Below are 16,031 nucleotides of genomic sequence, written 5' to 3'. Positions count from 1 at the left end.
TGCTATATGTGTAAGTACATCAGCACAGTTACGTCCAAATCTGTTATTAAACATAATGACGCCTTTGTCTTACATATGCATTACCTTTAGCACAATGACGCCTGCGTCTTCAATATAAAATGGCATCGATGTCTGTCATAATATTATACAATTCTGTTAACATAATGACGCCAGTTTTAGCCTTATGAAATTAAAGAAATTACGTTTTTAGCTCGACTAAGTATGCAGAGCTATCCTACTCGACCCGGCGTCGGCGTCGGCGTCCTTCCGCGTCCGCACTTTGGTTAAAGTTTTGGTGCACTTTCTCTTTATCTTTGTTATTACTTGATGGATTTGCTTCAAACTTAGAATAGTTGTTCCTCATTATCACCCACATCATACGGCATAAGGTTCATAACTCTGACACCAATATTTCATGAATTATCCCCCCTTTTTACTTAGAATTTCAGGTTAAAGTTTTAGTGCACGTTCAGTTTATCTCAGTTATTACTAAATGGATTTGATTCAAACTTAAAATAGTTCTTTCCACATCATATGACACAAGATCCGTAACCCTGGCACCAATTTTTCATGAATTATGCCCCCTTTTTACTTAGAATTTTATGTTAATTTTGATGCATTGTCACTATATATCTGTTATTTCATAAGGGATATGATTCATACTTAAAATAATTGCTCATCATCACCACCTACATCATTTGACACAAGGGCCATAACTTTGACACCTGTATTTTATGAGTTATCCCCCTTTGTACTTAAAATTTCAGGTTAAAGTTTTGATGCACTTTCACTTTATCTCTGTTACTTCCAAATAGGTTTGATTCAAACTTAGAATAGTTGTACTACATCATCATCCACATCATATGATACAAGGGCCATAACTCTTCCACCAATATGTCATGAATCATACCCGCTTTTTACTTAGAATGTTAGGTTAATTGTGGTGCACTTTCACTATATCTTTGTCATTACTTAATGAATTTGATTAAAACTTAAATTAGTTTTTCCAGATCATCATCCTTATCTTATGGCACAATGTCATCACTCTGGCACAAATTTTTATGAGTTATATCCCCTTTTTATTTAGAATGAGTTTAATTTTGATGATTTTATATCTCTGCTGTTATTAAAATGGTTGTTCCACATCATCACTCACATTATACAATACAAGTTCGATACAAGTACGTTCCGAGTTATGCCCTCTTTCAAGCTGCGATGCACTTTTGCTGTATCTCCAGTATTACTAAACAGAATTGATTAAAACTTAAAATAGTTGTTCCGAATTATTAGCCGCATGATATGACAAATGGTGCATTACTTTTGCAGAAGTTTTCCGTGAATTATGTTCCTTTTATACTGATTTGATTTTTTGAGACTTAAGCTATTGTCAACTATCTTCATCCAAGTTTGAGTCATTAAACACTCCAGTGACAGCTCAAGCTTCCTCAGATGTACCCAATTTCACTATCTAGCATCAAAATAGTCGAGCGTGCTGTCTCCTGTGACAGCTCTTGTTTGTCTACCATGTGCAGTTGTCTTCAACACGATGACGCCCGTGTTTGTCAAATGAAAAACCCATGTCTGTCATATGCAATGACGCCCGTGTTCGCTATGTGCGGTCTCTGCAAATACCATCCACATCCTGCAGTCACTCAGTGTGTAGCTTTGATAAATCAGTTGAGTACTCTTTATTGTCTACTATGTGAAAACACTGAAATATATACCAAATGTCAGTCATATGCAATCAGTTCAGTAAAATGGTGTCCGTGACTGCCATATGCAATCTTTTAAATACAGTGTCTACAATAATTAATTGAATTTAATTCAGTACATCGATACCCAAGTTTAGTGAGTGAAACTGACCAAAATGCTATGACATTGCTGCCATTTTAGCGCAATGTGCTCATTAACGTCAATATGTCATTGAAAATGCATAGTGCATGATGCCTGGAATGATTTTGAAACAAAGACGCTCTGAAGTCTCTGAAAAAAAAGCTTTGAAACCAACCAGCGTCATTTAGACGATCTATAACGACTGTAAAGAGGCTAAAGACAGACGGCACTATACAGACGTTACGTGACGAATGCAATAAGCTTTGAAACCTACGGACGTATATTAAAGACGACTACAAAGGCTGTGCAGACATACGCGTCCGTCGACGCCCGAAAATCCCATAGACGTAGACGGTGTCGTTATTGACGATGTTGTGTACAGTTGTCAGATCTGTTGTACCTGAAACATTTATGCTCATCTCATTTCGGTTATACTGAGTCATTTCTCAGGTACATCATCTTGTAACTCTTCTAATTATCTTTAGCAGAATTCCATCACGTCTGTTGAACCATGATCTCAACAGACCGTAACCCCACTATCTAAACAGGTTGTTTTATTTCATTAACGCCTCCGATAAACCAGTATCAGTTCCGTAAAATAGTTCCAGAAACCAGAAGCATTTCATCAGGTTGACTTCAGCAATATTCAGTTACCAAAAATGTTAGAAACAGGAACGACAGGAATACGTCTATCTAACCTTAGATGAGAGAGTGACCCTTTCAATACAAAGACCACGGGTTCGAACTCCGCCAGGGTAACAGTAGCGTCCGTAGCGCCATGTTTACTGTTCTCTAGTTCAAATAATAGGACGTTTCGCTTTTGATTGTTGGGATTACAGCTATAAAATATCGGATCATAAAATAAGTCATCCTGATAAGGCTAACTGTTCTCCTCTACCACTAAGTGCTTCGCAAGTCTTTCGGGTGTGTGATCCAGGTTAAACCGAGGTCCCATTTCGATGCCGTATTCATTCACTGTCCTCAAAAGTGGCCTATATACCAATAAGGGAGTAGCACTGCGGAAATAGTGCTCTTGTCGGAACATTGGTCTAAGGGAGGCAACTCATATTAAGCAATTTGCATACAGCCACGAGTAATCTACCATTCTACTTTAGCAGTTTTCAGTTATTTCCCTTAGACCACCACGTACAAAGCTGGATGTTGCTTTTTTTTCAAACAACAAACACATTTTGAATTCCTGTCGTTACACTGAAGTCACTGAAAAGCTGAAGCAAAGAGATGGATTTATAAAACTTTCAAGTATTTGAAAAACATTTGTTGATCTAATTAAATACGATTGTTTAAATATGTAGATTTAGATCTAAGTCATTTAAAGGACTTGTTTTGAGAACTTTAATTTGGCAGTCACAGTTGGTAATGCCTGTCTAGCTGTCAACATACTCAAAGAAGTATAAAATACATTTATTTTTATAGCTCTTTGACATACTGTATGAAATATCTTTATAATGAACACGTGTCTCTCTTTGGCTTCGCGACTTGGTCTAATTACAACACTATCTTTTTAAGAAGAATATTGACTTCCTAATTACTAGATCTAGATCTATCTTTATTTATTCAGTTTCGAAGAACCTGCTAAAAGCCCCTTTGTGCCCCTTTTCGTGTCCGCTTCATTCAAGTGTGACCAATAATTACTATACAATTACCCGCTACAAAGTGCTTCGGAATGTACACAAAGAAAATCTATTTTTAGATCACTTCCTAAGTGGCGCGAGTCGAGCCAACACGGTGTAAATTGAATTCTGAAGAAAACAGTCATGTAAAATTGAGAGTTTTTGTGAAAAGTTGTGTGGACGTTATAGTTTGTGACAGCAAAATAGGAAGAAAATGTGAGTATAGATATTTATCAAGAAACTTCTAGATAATTTTCAACTTATGATTAATAATTCGATTTTTGAATTAATTTATAAGTAGAGCTACTGAAGTATAAAATACACAGATTTATTTTATAGCTCTTTGACAACGGTTAGATCTAGAGTTAGACAGATTCTGAAGTAATATAACTTATTCTGGTGCTACAATTATGTATAATATTATTTAGAATATTATATTAGATTTAGTTATGAATATCACCATATAGTCCCAGTGGCAGATCTATGTCATTCCAAGCAAGCTGTATGTATATACATCTCACTCCCAGGGGCAATCCAGGATTTTGGTTTACTGGGCATAATTTCTTTGTGGTCCTTCAAGAATTTTGCAAGGAACAATCTCTCGTGTTCTAAAAGGACTAACGTCTCAATTTTAATGACTCAGACCGTCCATTAGATCCGTAATTGTAGCTAGATTCTACATAAAAATTTCTGAAGATACAAAATTATGTGGGTTGGTGAGGCGTCAGCCACCCCACTTCCTTGGATCCACATTTGATTCCAACAACGAAATTTATATGATAATAGTGAGATCTGCCCTTTACTGGGAATGACATCAGCTCCAGTGCATGATATCAGCCCCAGTGGAAATGACCAAAGAGCGATAAAAATAAATATATTTTATACTTTTTTGGAATGATGTTTTCCATTTTTATGTCAATCTTTTTGTTTCCATTTTATTATTAAGTACTGGGCTAGTCCAGCTAATTTGAGGCGATCCTAGGAAATATTGAGATAATTTGTTCATTATATATGGGCAATATTTGCCTAAAAGTCACAAATATAAAACAATCTGAACATCGAATTATTTTGACTAGTACTGGCCGGCCACATTGACTGTGGTACATGTAAAATTTCAATATTGAACATGTAAGTTGTGTTTTTCGGAACTTTGACAAAAACATATATAATATTGGCATATTAATCAAATATTTCCAGTGCACAGACATTTAAATAGTGTAGGGGGAGGTGGGGGGGGGGGGGGGGTCAAGGTAATGATTCTTGCATTGATTTATTTTTTATTTATTTTTTTAAATACCTTTGATATGTTACAGTTCAGAAGCTGTTTCATATCATTCTTATAATTAATCACCTCAGTTTACTTAAATGAATAACATGTTTATCATGATAAACCGCTAAAAAGTGTACACGGCTATAATTCCACAGAGCCCGGCTATATAAGTATAACAAAATCCTGGGGAGAACCCTGGGTCAACCCTTCCCCTCCTCTGCCCCTGTGAGCTGACAGAAATATAGATAGTTAATAGGAAAATTTTAAAAATATGTTGAAAATGTATTAATTGACAAAATAATTTCATGATCAGTTAAACAGACTGCATGGGCATTATAAGGTCTCTATTAGAAACATTCTGTTGCAGTTCCAGCATATTGTTAAAACTTCCCATTTTGATACTATCAGTGCAATAAAAAGTGTAGGGGCAGACGGAAGTGACTGTGGTCCAGTTAATATATTTCTATATTTATTAAAGGTCCAATACTAAGGAAAGTGAACATTTTAATTTCTTTTAAAAAGCACAGAAACTATTTCATTTTATTGGAAAATGAAAGTTGGTATGTAGAAATTCGAAATAGATCGCAGTATATGTACAATTATTTTACTATGAAGTATGAAGAAAGTTAAAAAGACCTGGGGGGTCATTCTGTCGATTCATTGAAATTTCAACATAATACACATACATTTCTTTGAGTTCCAAAGACCTTCTGTAAATTTTGCCCTGCCATTATTTAGTGTCTTGCAGAAGTCTATGCACTGGCTATGAAAAAAATTGCCAACTCACTTTCCCTTAGTAATGGACCTTTAAGTGAACTAGCTGTTGAGTGGGTTTGGGTTACTTTTCGGGTAGGATTACCCATGAATATTGCGATTCATTATATGTGCCCTTATCCCTCTGAAAGTGAGTAGAAAAGTTATCATATTGACTTACAATTTGGAAATAGGTTGGGAGCAATGGTAGTAAGAAGTTATGATGTAACCACCATGAGTCATGATTCGTATTCTGTATTATTGATTGCAGTTATCAGTTAATTATCCGATTGTCTCATATAGTGTTTGAATGCTTTTTGTATGATTAAAATTCTAACACAACTGCAGAGATCCCTATTTCTATCTGCCCTGCCACTTTCTTGTCTGCAAGTAAGACTGAATGAACAGAATTTATACAAGAAAAACTGCAATTTAATTAAGGTATTGGTTCAGTTTGTTCAGTTTTCAGAAACTTTGGTCACTCTTTGCCAATTTTATCATTTCGAATTCAGGGCACAAAATATGCAATATAGACCAAATTTTAGAATCTGTAAATTTCCTGTGACTGTCTAGTACACAGTGGCAAAATTTGCATCTGCTCAGTGCTCAAAAGCAGATTTCTTCATGCATGTGAAGCAAAATACACCCAACATAAATTTCTTAGGTCATTAGATGTACTCTTGTAAACCTGGTGCAAATCATACTTTTTTCATGGGATGTATACTGCCTCATTTGAACCAGGATAAAAATACAAAATTTAATGTACTCTGCCTCATTTGAACCAGCAATAAAAATACAATGTACTCAATGTTGGAAATATAAACTTTAAAATAAAAACTTTCGTCTGCTAGTGGCAAGTGATTTTGCCCTTGCAACTATTGCAGACCAAGATCAGCCTGCTCATGGTCTGCACTGTTCAAATTTGCAGTGAACACCCCTTCAAATAATAAATGGTACTACCCAAATGGAATGATAGACCTGTCCATTTTAGAAATTTAGCATGGTAAAGGTTAAAGGGGAATAAAGTAAAATTTAAATTTCTACAACATAACATGTTACCATGTAATTGTTTTAGCTTCCTATATTGAAGAAAGTATGATAAAATATTAAACCACTAGAGAATTTTATTTATAAGCCAAGTGATAGGAGTAAATTTAATTGCACCTAAAACCCTTACAGTGCATGAGAACATGAGAACCATATCTTGATCTTTTTTCACCTACATTCACACTGTGTATCCGGTCTAGAACAAAACAACTGTACTGTAAAATCATTTAATTTGTGGGCATCAAATTTCGTGGTTTTGGTCAAAACGCTAATTTCGTGGGGATATGAATTCGTGGATTTCAACTTTTGAATATAAAATGAATGAAAATTTTACTTTTTCCTATGGATTAAATTTCGTGGATTGACTCGACCAGGAAATCCACGAAAATTAGGCCCCCATGAATATTAATGATTTCACAGTATATGTAATATGCGTGTGTGCATGTGCACGTGGGGACGCGCGTAGGTATGGATGATTTAGGAACTTAATTATTAGAAGATATTATTAGTTTATTATCTTAGAGGTGTAATAAAGATCTTAAAATCTAATTTTAGTTCCAGACTGTAAAATCATTAGAATTTATTGTGGGGATGGGGGATGTAGTTTGTCCATGGAATAAATTCTCATTGATTTTAGCAATCCATGAATGTATCCCCCTCCCATCTACAGGTGGCTGTTACATAAAAAAAGAAAGTTACATGCCACTGATTAAATAATCTTATTAAACAGTAATTGTGATAAAAAATGTTTAGGTTTCATAATCATGTGTGAAAAATCTGAATGTTTATATTTTCCAGGATTTCTATACTTGGTGGAATCAGTTGGAAGAGTTTAACAGGTTCGACGGACGATGACTGGATCGACAGAGCCAATCATCTGTGGACTGTGTGTTTGTTGTTGTTGTTTGCGGTAGTGGTTAGTTCCGGACAGTATGTGGGGGACCCAATACATTGTTGGTGTCCAGCAGAATTCACTGGTACGTGCGTTTTTCACAAGGGTGGGGGAAAGGGCAGTTGCAAGTGTAAAAATTCATATTTTGGGTTGCAGCCAACTGATGGCTTTCCCAAGAAGCCATGATAAGCAGACATACAGTCATGTAGCAGGTTTCTGTCTGTAATCTGAAGATTAAAATAATAAAAAAAAACAATGATGATAAAACATGCCTACCTTTTCTAGTCAGTGCAGTTGTTTGCTTTTTGTGCTGAGTTGAGGGGCCTCCGTGGCTGAGTGGTTAAGGTCGCTGACTTCAAATCACATGCCCCTCATCGATGTGGGTTCGAGCCTCACTCAGGGCGTTGAATTCTTTATGTGAGGAAGCCATCCAGCTGGCTTACGGAAGGTCAGTGGTTCTACCCAGGTGCCCGCTCGCGATGAAATAATGCACGGAGGGGCACCTGGGGTCTTCCTCCACCAGTGAAGCTGGAAAGTAGCCATATGACCTATCATGTGTCGGTGCGACGTTAAATCCAACAAAATAAAATAAATGTGCTGAGTTGAGAATTTTCTGTTTTGGCCTATCAGCATGTCTTGTTATGAAAAAAAAACCTTTGCTATAACCCTTGCAAAAAGTGAACCTGGTCTACCATGGCTAACCTATTTACCACATTGTAAGACCATGGTTTGCTATTCTATCTCCATCTAACCATGTTGAGACTTAATCTGCCCATGGTCAACCATGATATCACTGACTGCAAACCTGAGACCATGGTTTGGCAGCGGTGCTAATTGGTGTAAACATGAAAACTACATGAACCTATTGGGGACTAGGTTCACGTTGAAATTTTTAAATACTGTTTGAAGTTGAAAAGTTCTTTATGTTGAAATTTTTTGCGAATTAAAGAAATATCAGCTAGCATAAATTTCCACATTTACCAAGACTGGTCACTATGGTCAAGTTAAAATAAACTTAGCTTTGGCACTTCAGTTTTCGGCAGTTAATGTATATTTCTGCTCACGAAACTTCTGGAATCTGTAATATGCAAACTTTTTAACCAGCGAATATATCCAATTCAACAGTAACTTAATTTGTGGAACAAAATAAATTACAATGATGAGTCCTCTCTGTAGCTTAACTGTCAGGAAACAATTTTTACTGCCATCTATAGGGAATATTCGCTGCAGTCCAAACAAGGAAAATATACAGTGAGCTGAAAGTGTCCTTGAAATAAGTTGTTTGCTTGTTTGTATTGATGCATTATATCAAAGTTTTCTTCTGTTTTTAGGAACATTTGTGGCATACACAAAGAATTATTGCTGGATCTCTAATACATACTTTGTCCCGATGGAAACGGGAATTCCGAGAGATATTGCCCAACGCCAAAAGGCAGAGCTTAATTACTATCAGTGGGTTCCGCTGATTCTCGTGTTCATGGCATTCCTATTCAAAGCTCCTCACATCATCTGGCATTTGCTCAATACAAAAGCGGGAATCAACCTGAATAAAATTAATGAGCTAACAGATTCTGTGCATGTTGGTAAACCCGAGGATCGGGAAGAAAGCTTGAAGCATATAGCTAAGTATATAGATCGGTGGTTACGTCAAAACAGGAACTATCATCGGAATATATTGGTGAAAGTGCGGCAGAGAATCTCCAATGTTTTCATTTTCTGTTTTGCAAAAAGGGATGGGTATTTCCTCACTGGGTTTTACCTTTTTACAAAAATGCTGTATTGTGTAAATTGCGTTGCTCAATTTTTCATACTTGATTCATTTCTTGGGATGGATTTTGGAGGATATGGCTTTGAAATTCTATCGTACTTCAGAGAACATGGAGAGTGGAAGGAAACACCAAGGTTTCCACGTGTCACACTGTGCGATTTCAAAATACGTCAACTTGAAAATATACAAACATTTACGGTACAATGTGTTTTGCCGATCAATTTGTTCAATGAGAAAATATTCGCAATGATTTGGTTTTGGCTTTTTTTTCTTGCGATTCTTACATTCTACAATCTTGCCTCATGGTTGTTTTATCTTCTGTTCCGACACAACAAAGAAATGTTTGTGAGAAAGTACCTACGTGCATGTAATGAAATCCAGTCAGGCTTTGACAAAAAACTGTCCAGACGATTTGCAAATGACTATTTGCGTGAGGATGGGTGCTTTTTGTTGAGAATTGTGGGTAAAAATTCTACAGATATCATTTTATCGGATCTGACGAGACTATTGTGGAATATTTTTAAAGAAAAACCGTTTCAAAGTCGTAAAAATCTTGGTGACTTTGATGATGATACACCATTGACAAATGATTTATCATCACCTGTTCGATATCGAAGTAAACCAGACAAAATTATGAGTGATGTTTAAGAGTTTCTGGTGCAGTTATACCACCTTGTGTTCAGGATTGCCTTGTATTTTGACCAATCAAAACATTGTTTTATTTAAATCATGTTATGTATTATAAATATACTGATTATGCTGGAAATAAGAATTTCCTGTGTTTATTAGGGTATTAAGTTACTTTGTACATTGTGGCGCATATTTTTTATACCAGTATTTTGCAAATATTTTGGGCATAATGTTATATACAGTTAATTTATTACCATATACATTGTTCGGTACTGAATGTTGAAATAAGATAGATACAGATATATCTGCATTTCAACAGGAAATAGTTTATTATAGCACTGATGTAACCAAAATGTAAAGTTAGTCCGAAAACATGATCTCAGTAGTTCCATTTGAGTCAATATTTTGATTATTTTTATTAGGATGCTGATTCTAGTTCACACAGATTTTAGGAATTAATATGAGTGTTAAATGTTGTTGTAACAGGGTAAGAACAACTCTTCGAGTAGATAAGAGCTCAAACTTTGGTCCCTAGACTACCATTCAGTTTTATGCACTACCAACTACTTCTACTAAAGCTACTTGTGCAAATTCTTCCCAATTTTGTAACGAAGTTTTAAATGACTTAGTTCTTGACTTGCAGATTTATGCACAGAAAGAAAATTTAATACATTGTAAATTGTAATATAATGTAAGGGATATGTCAAAAAGTAGCTGAAAATAAATTTAATCTTCTACAATCACCTTTGCTGGCAATTGGGAATATATGCGACTTGACCTAAATGCATTCATAATCATTTTTAAAATGAAGAAATGGTTGTAATGGGGTGAAATTAAAATTTTTTTTTGTAGTGTTCATTAAAATTCCAAAAGGCTTTTAATTTTATGTTAACCCTTAGCCTCCTGGTGACGATTGGTTTTGCCTTTGCGACCAGTGCAGACCAAGATCAGCCTGCACATCCGTGCAGGCTGATCATGGTCTGCACTGTTCGCTATTCAGTTAGTAAATTTTCAGTGAACACCCCTTCGAATAATAAATGGTATTGCCCAAACTGAATGATGGAACAGTCCATTTTAGAAATTTAGCAGGTTAAGGGTTAAAATAGATGAAGCAGCAGCTGTCCAAATAGAGAATATTCATAATGATACAGTTAGTAAAGTACTACTTCCAATATTGCATATATGAAGCCATTATAAAGGGAGATAATTATGAACAAGTTACAACCGATTAAAAATACTCTCTATAGTGATGATCAGTATTTAAACCTTTGATTGATATATGGCAGAATAATTATCAAAAAAGAATTTAACAAAAAATTAATTGACTTTATGTTCGTAACAAAAAGATGTTGCAGCCACATTAAAAGAAATGGCATTAGCACCCTTTAAGTCTTGTGTGATGGCTGGTTTTCTGGTCTTTTGCTCCCAGTACTTTCCCAACAGTAGTATTAAGTACATTTAAATACTAGGTACAAGTGATAGGCCAGTATATATCTGTATAGTACTGAGTTGTGAACATTGTTATGTGATTGTCCCCCATTGAAGAAGAGTTGGTATATTGTTTATTGTTGGTCTGTTGTCGTCTGTCAGTAGACCATTTGGTTGCAGTCAGTAACTAGAGAATGCATGTCCTTATACTTCATAGGATGATTGTATATCACAAGTAAATTGATTTTTGTTGTTTTGAGGGTAAGTAGGTCAAAGGTCATGGTCATTGTTACGTTGGGACTGAAAACCGTTTGCACTCAATAACTAAGAACCCTTTTGCCTACATTTGTCAGACTTCATAGGATGATTGCCGGTCATATTTTTAGGACTGGTAGGTGAAAGGTCAAAGTCACCATGACATTTTGGAGTTGGTAGGTGAAAGGTAAAGGTCACTATGACCTTGAAACTGAGATTGGTTTCAATTCAATAAGTTGAGAATGCTTCAGTCTTCATTCAAACTACCGGTACATGGGATTAATGCCTTCACATGGTCAGTAGATGACCCCTATTGTTTTGGGGTCAGCAGTTCAAAGGTCAGTGTCACTGTGACCTTGAAACTGAAAACAGTTTCCACTCAAAAATTAAAGAATGATTTTTGCCAGTAGATCAACCCATTATTTTCAGGAGTTTGGATCTTTTCAGGACCCATACTTACACTGATATTTACATGTATTTGAGTAAAAAAAAGTTCCCACTTTGCAGCTGTAAAATTAAGACATCTTTCAGATTTAAAGTCCTTTTTAAAATGCAGTTAAGTTGTAAAGGGCGTGCAACTTGTCCTCTTGAATAAGTCATGTTTTCTTGCCAGTATACGTAAATGAATCGTTAAAAATGGGAAGATTATTATTCAGTATAAGTAAAAGAAATAGACAGCCATTGTTAAAGACATAATATTTACAGCAGTAACTAGGCATGATTAGTTAAATATTAAAAAGTAGTTTTATAATCTTTTCAATTTAGCAATAAAGCATTTTTTATGGATTTTTTTCCTAAATCACTGTTATTGTTAAAGTTTTAACATGAATTATCCAGATGCGAGATGGGTCGCACTGTTACATAAGATTAAGAGCCGAATGATTTCATTTTTATCAATGCTTTGATTTGACAGATAATGGAAGAATCAATTTGATTTACAAAATGTTTTAAATGACTCGATACATCCGACCTAGATGGTTTGGTTTGTTTGCGTTGCTGGGTTTTATTACAGTTTTTCAAAAGTACAATGTATTTTATACAGTTTGTGTACATGTATCGGTAACCATATTTTGTATTCTATTACCGTTATATAACAATAACAGTTATTCGGTTGTTTTTCACAATTGACCAACCACTTCCCAACACCGTGATCTTTGAAACTAATTGATTTTAATATTGTTGACATGATATTTCTTGGTGTGTCTGAAAACAGTTTTGTGTAAAAATATGTGGGATTCAGATTTAATAATTATTTAAAAAGTAAAAAGAAATTGTTACAGTTAAATTTCATGAATTGATAATGAATATATCTACGAAAGTTAGACCCCCACAATTAGCCCAGTAGGGAGAGCGCAGATCTACAGATCGCGGGGTTGTGAGTTTGATCCCTGGGCGAGGCGTGTGTTCTCCTTGATGATTTGATAAAGGACATTGTGTTTGATATCATTCTTCCTCCACCTCTGATGTGGTTAAGTTGGCAGTTACTTGCAGAGAACAGGTTTGTACTGGTACAGAATCCAGGAACACTGGTTAGGTTAACTGCCAGCAGTTACATAACTGAAATACTGTTGAAAAATGTTGTTAAGGTAGTTCTGCACGTTACGATCGAAATTTTTTCTACAATGTAGAATTTGATTAAACTCTGATTTTTCAAAACTTCAGAATATACTAAGAAAATTCAGCAAATAAAAAAGATAGGGTCGTGTGCTTGATTTTTAGCTCACCTGTCACAAAGTGACAAGGTGAGCTTTTGTGATTGCGCGGTGTCCGTCGTCCGTCCGTCCGTGCGTCCGTCCGTCCGTCCGTAAACTTTTGCTTGTGACCACTCTAGAGGTCACATTTTTCATGGGATCTTTATGAAAGTTGGTCAGAATGTTCATCTTGATGATATCTAGGTCAAGTTCGAAACTGGGTCACGTGCCTTCAAAAACTAGGTCAGTAGGTCTAAAAATAGAAAAACCTTGTGACCTCTCTAGAGGCCATATATTTCACAAGATCTTCATGAAAATTGGTCAGAATGTTCACCTTGATGATATCTAGGTCAAGTTCAAAACTGGGTCACGTGCCATCAAAAACTAGGTCAGTAGGTCTAAAAATAGAAAAACCTTGTGACCTCTCTAGAGGCCATATATTTCACAAGATCTTCATGAAAATTGGTCAGAACGTTCATCTTGATGATATCTAGGTCAAGTTGAAACTGGGTCACGTGCCGTCAAAAACTAGGTCAGTAGGTCAAATAATAGAAAAACCTTTTGACCTCTCTAAAGGCCACATTTTTCATGGGATCTGTATGAAAGTTGGTCTGAATGTTCATCTTGATGATATCTAGGTCAAGTTCGAAACTGGGTCACGTGCGGTCAAAAACTAGGTCAGTAGGTCTAAAAATAGAAAAACCTTGTGACCTCTCTAGAGGCCATATATTTCATGAGATCTTCATGAAAATTGGTCAGAATGTTCACCTTGAAGATATCTAGGTCAAGTTTGAAAGTGGGTCATGTTCCGTCAAAAACTAGGTCAGTAGGTCAAATAATAGAAAAACCTTGTGACCTCTCTAGAGGCCATATTTTTCATGGGATCTGTATGCAAGTTGGTCTGAATGTTCATCTTGATGATATCTAGATCAGTTTCGAAAGTGGGTCACGTGCCTTCAAAAACTAGGTCAGTAGGTCAAATAATAGAAAAACCTTGTGACCTCTCTAAAGGCCATATTTTTCATGGGATCTGTATGAAATTTGGTCTGATGTTCATCTTGATGATATCTAGGTCAAGTTCGAAACAGGGTCATGTGCGGTCAAAAACTAGGTCAGTAGGTCTAAAAATAGAAAAACCTTGTGACCTCTCTAGAGGCCATACTTGTGAATGGATCTCCATAAAAATTGGTCAGAATGTTCACCTTGATGATATCTAGGTCAAGTTTGAAACTGGGTCACGTGCCTGAAAAAACTAGGTCAGTAGGTCAAATAATAAAAAAACCTTGTGACCTCTCTAGAGGCCATACTTTTCATGGGATCTGTATGAAAGTTGGTCTGAATGTTCATCTTGATGATATCTAGGTCAAGTTTGAAACTGGGTCAACTGCGGTCAAAAACTAGGTCAGTAGGTCTAAAATTATTAAAATTGTTTGACCTCTCTAGAGGCCATATTTTTCAATGGATCTTCATGAAAATTGATCTGAATGTTCACCTTGATGATATCTAGGTCAGTTTCGAAACTGGGTCACGTGCGGTCAAAAACTAGGCCAGTAGGTATAAAAATAGAAAAACCTTGTGACCTCTCTAGAGGCCATATTTTTCATGAGATCTTCATGAAAATTAGTGAGAATGTTCACCTTGATGATATCTAGGTAAAATTCAAAACAGGGTCACGTACCTTCGAAAACTAGGTCAATAGGTCAAATAATAGAAAAACCTTGTGACCTCTCTAGACACCATATTTTTCAATGGATCTTCTAGAAAGTTGGTCAGAATTTTATCTTGATAATATCTAGGTCAAGTTCAAAACTGGGTCACATGAGCTCAAAAACTAGGTCACTATGTCAAATAATAGAAAAAACGACGTCATACTCAAAACTGGGTCATGTGGGAAGAGGTGAGCGATTCAGGACCATTATGGTCCTCTTGTTTGCTAGACTGATTTGAAAAATTTTGACCTCATGATAGTTTTCGTAATAGGAGTCTATGGGAAAATCGCAACTTTCATAACATTTTCGTGAATAGAAATTTTTCTACAATGTAGATTTAAACGAAACTTCTCAAAGTTGTAAATAAATATATGGCCTATAATATGGTGAAATAAAATGTATAGGTCCTTGTGCTTATTTTTGAGATATTTGGCTATGATTAAAGTGAACCGTCTATTTTAAGCTAATTTTAAGACATTATTTTTGAGTTATGTAAGTGTCAGATGTTTTAGTATCATATTTTAACTTTATAAAGATAGTAACAGTGCCATTTTAATAAATTAACTCACTGGTTGCCATTAATTCATAAAATGACTTTCGTTTCCGTACGCCGAATCCAGGCATTATTCTACGTTTTCCGGATAAATGACGTTACGCCATTACTTCCGGTTTATCAAACGTGCAGAACTACCTTAAACTGAAAACAAACAGACCCCCACAAATCATTGTTATTTCACAGTATTGTTTCTTGTATTGCATCAAAACAGCTTTTTGCGGGAATAATAATCCTTCAAAATGTAAAATAAAAGAATATTGCTACAGATAAATTGTATGAATTGATATTGAAAAGATCTACGAAAGTTAGACCCCACAGACCATAATTATTTTACAGTATTGTAAAACTGAGTAGAGAGACCAATCCTTTTCCATTAATTTCATGATAAATGTTAAAATTAGCATGTGTCATGAAACCAGCATTATGTCTGTGGTTTGTTCACAAGTTGCATCAGCTCTATAGGAACTATTTCTCAGATACTAGGGTAGTTCTACTTTGTCTAGACAAGACTTTGCTCTTAATGTTGCTATTTTAAAATATCTCGGAATCAGTACAGATGGTGTTTCCA

General features: G+C 35.6%; 1 protein-coding gene across 1 annotated transcript; it reads left to right on the top strand.

Annotated features, from left to right (window-relative positions):
* The first annotated feature begins 3,543 nt into the window (after positions 1-3,543).
* On the top strand, positions 3,544-14,856 carry LOC123538748 (innexin unc-9-like). The gene is made up of 3 exons (XM_045323050.2): positions 3,544-3,680; positions 7,333-7,511; positions 8,758-14,856. Coding segments are annotated over exons 1-3 (1,266 nt in total). The 5' UTR covers positions 3,544-3,678; the 3' UTR covers positions 9,843-14,856.
* The last annotated feature ends 1,175 nt before the right edge of the window (positions 14,857-16,031 follow it).

Source organism: Mercenaria mercenaria, chromosome 18 (assembly GCF_021730395.1).
Source record: "Mercenaria mercenaria strain notata chromosome 18, MADL_Memer_1, whole genome shotgun sequence".
Lineage (NCBI taxonomy): Eukaryota > Metazoa > Mollusca > Bivalvia > Venerida > Veneridae > Mercenaria > Mercenaria mercenaria.
Note: the sequence above shows the minus strand (reverse complement) of the source record. Positions and strands in the feature narration are given on the sequence as shown.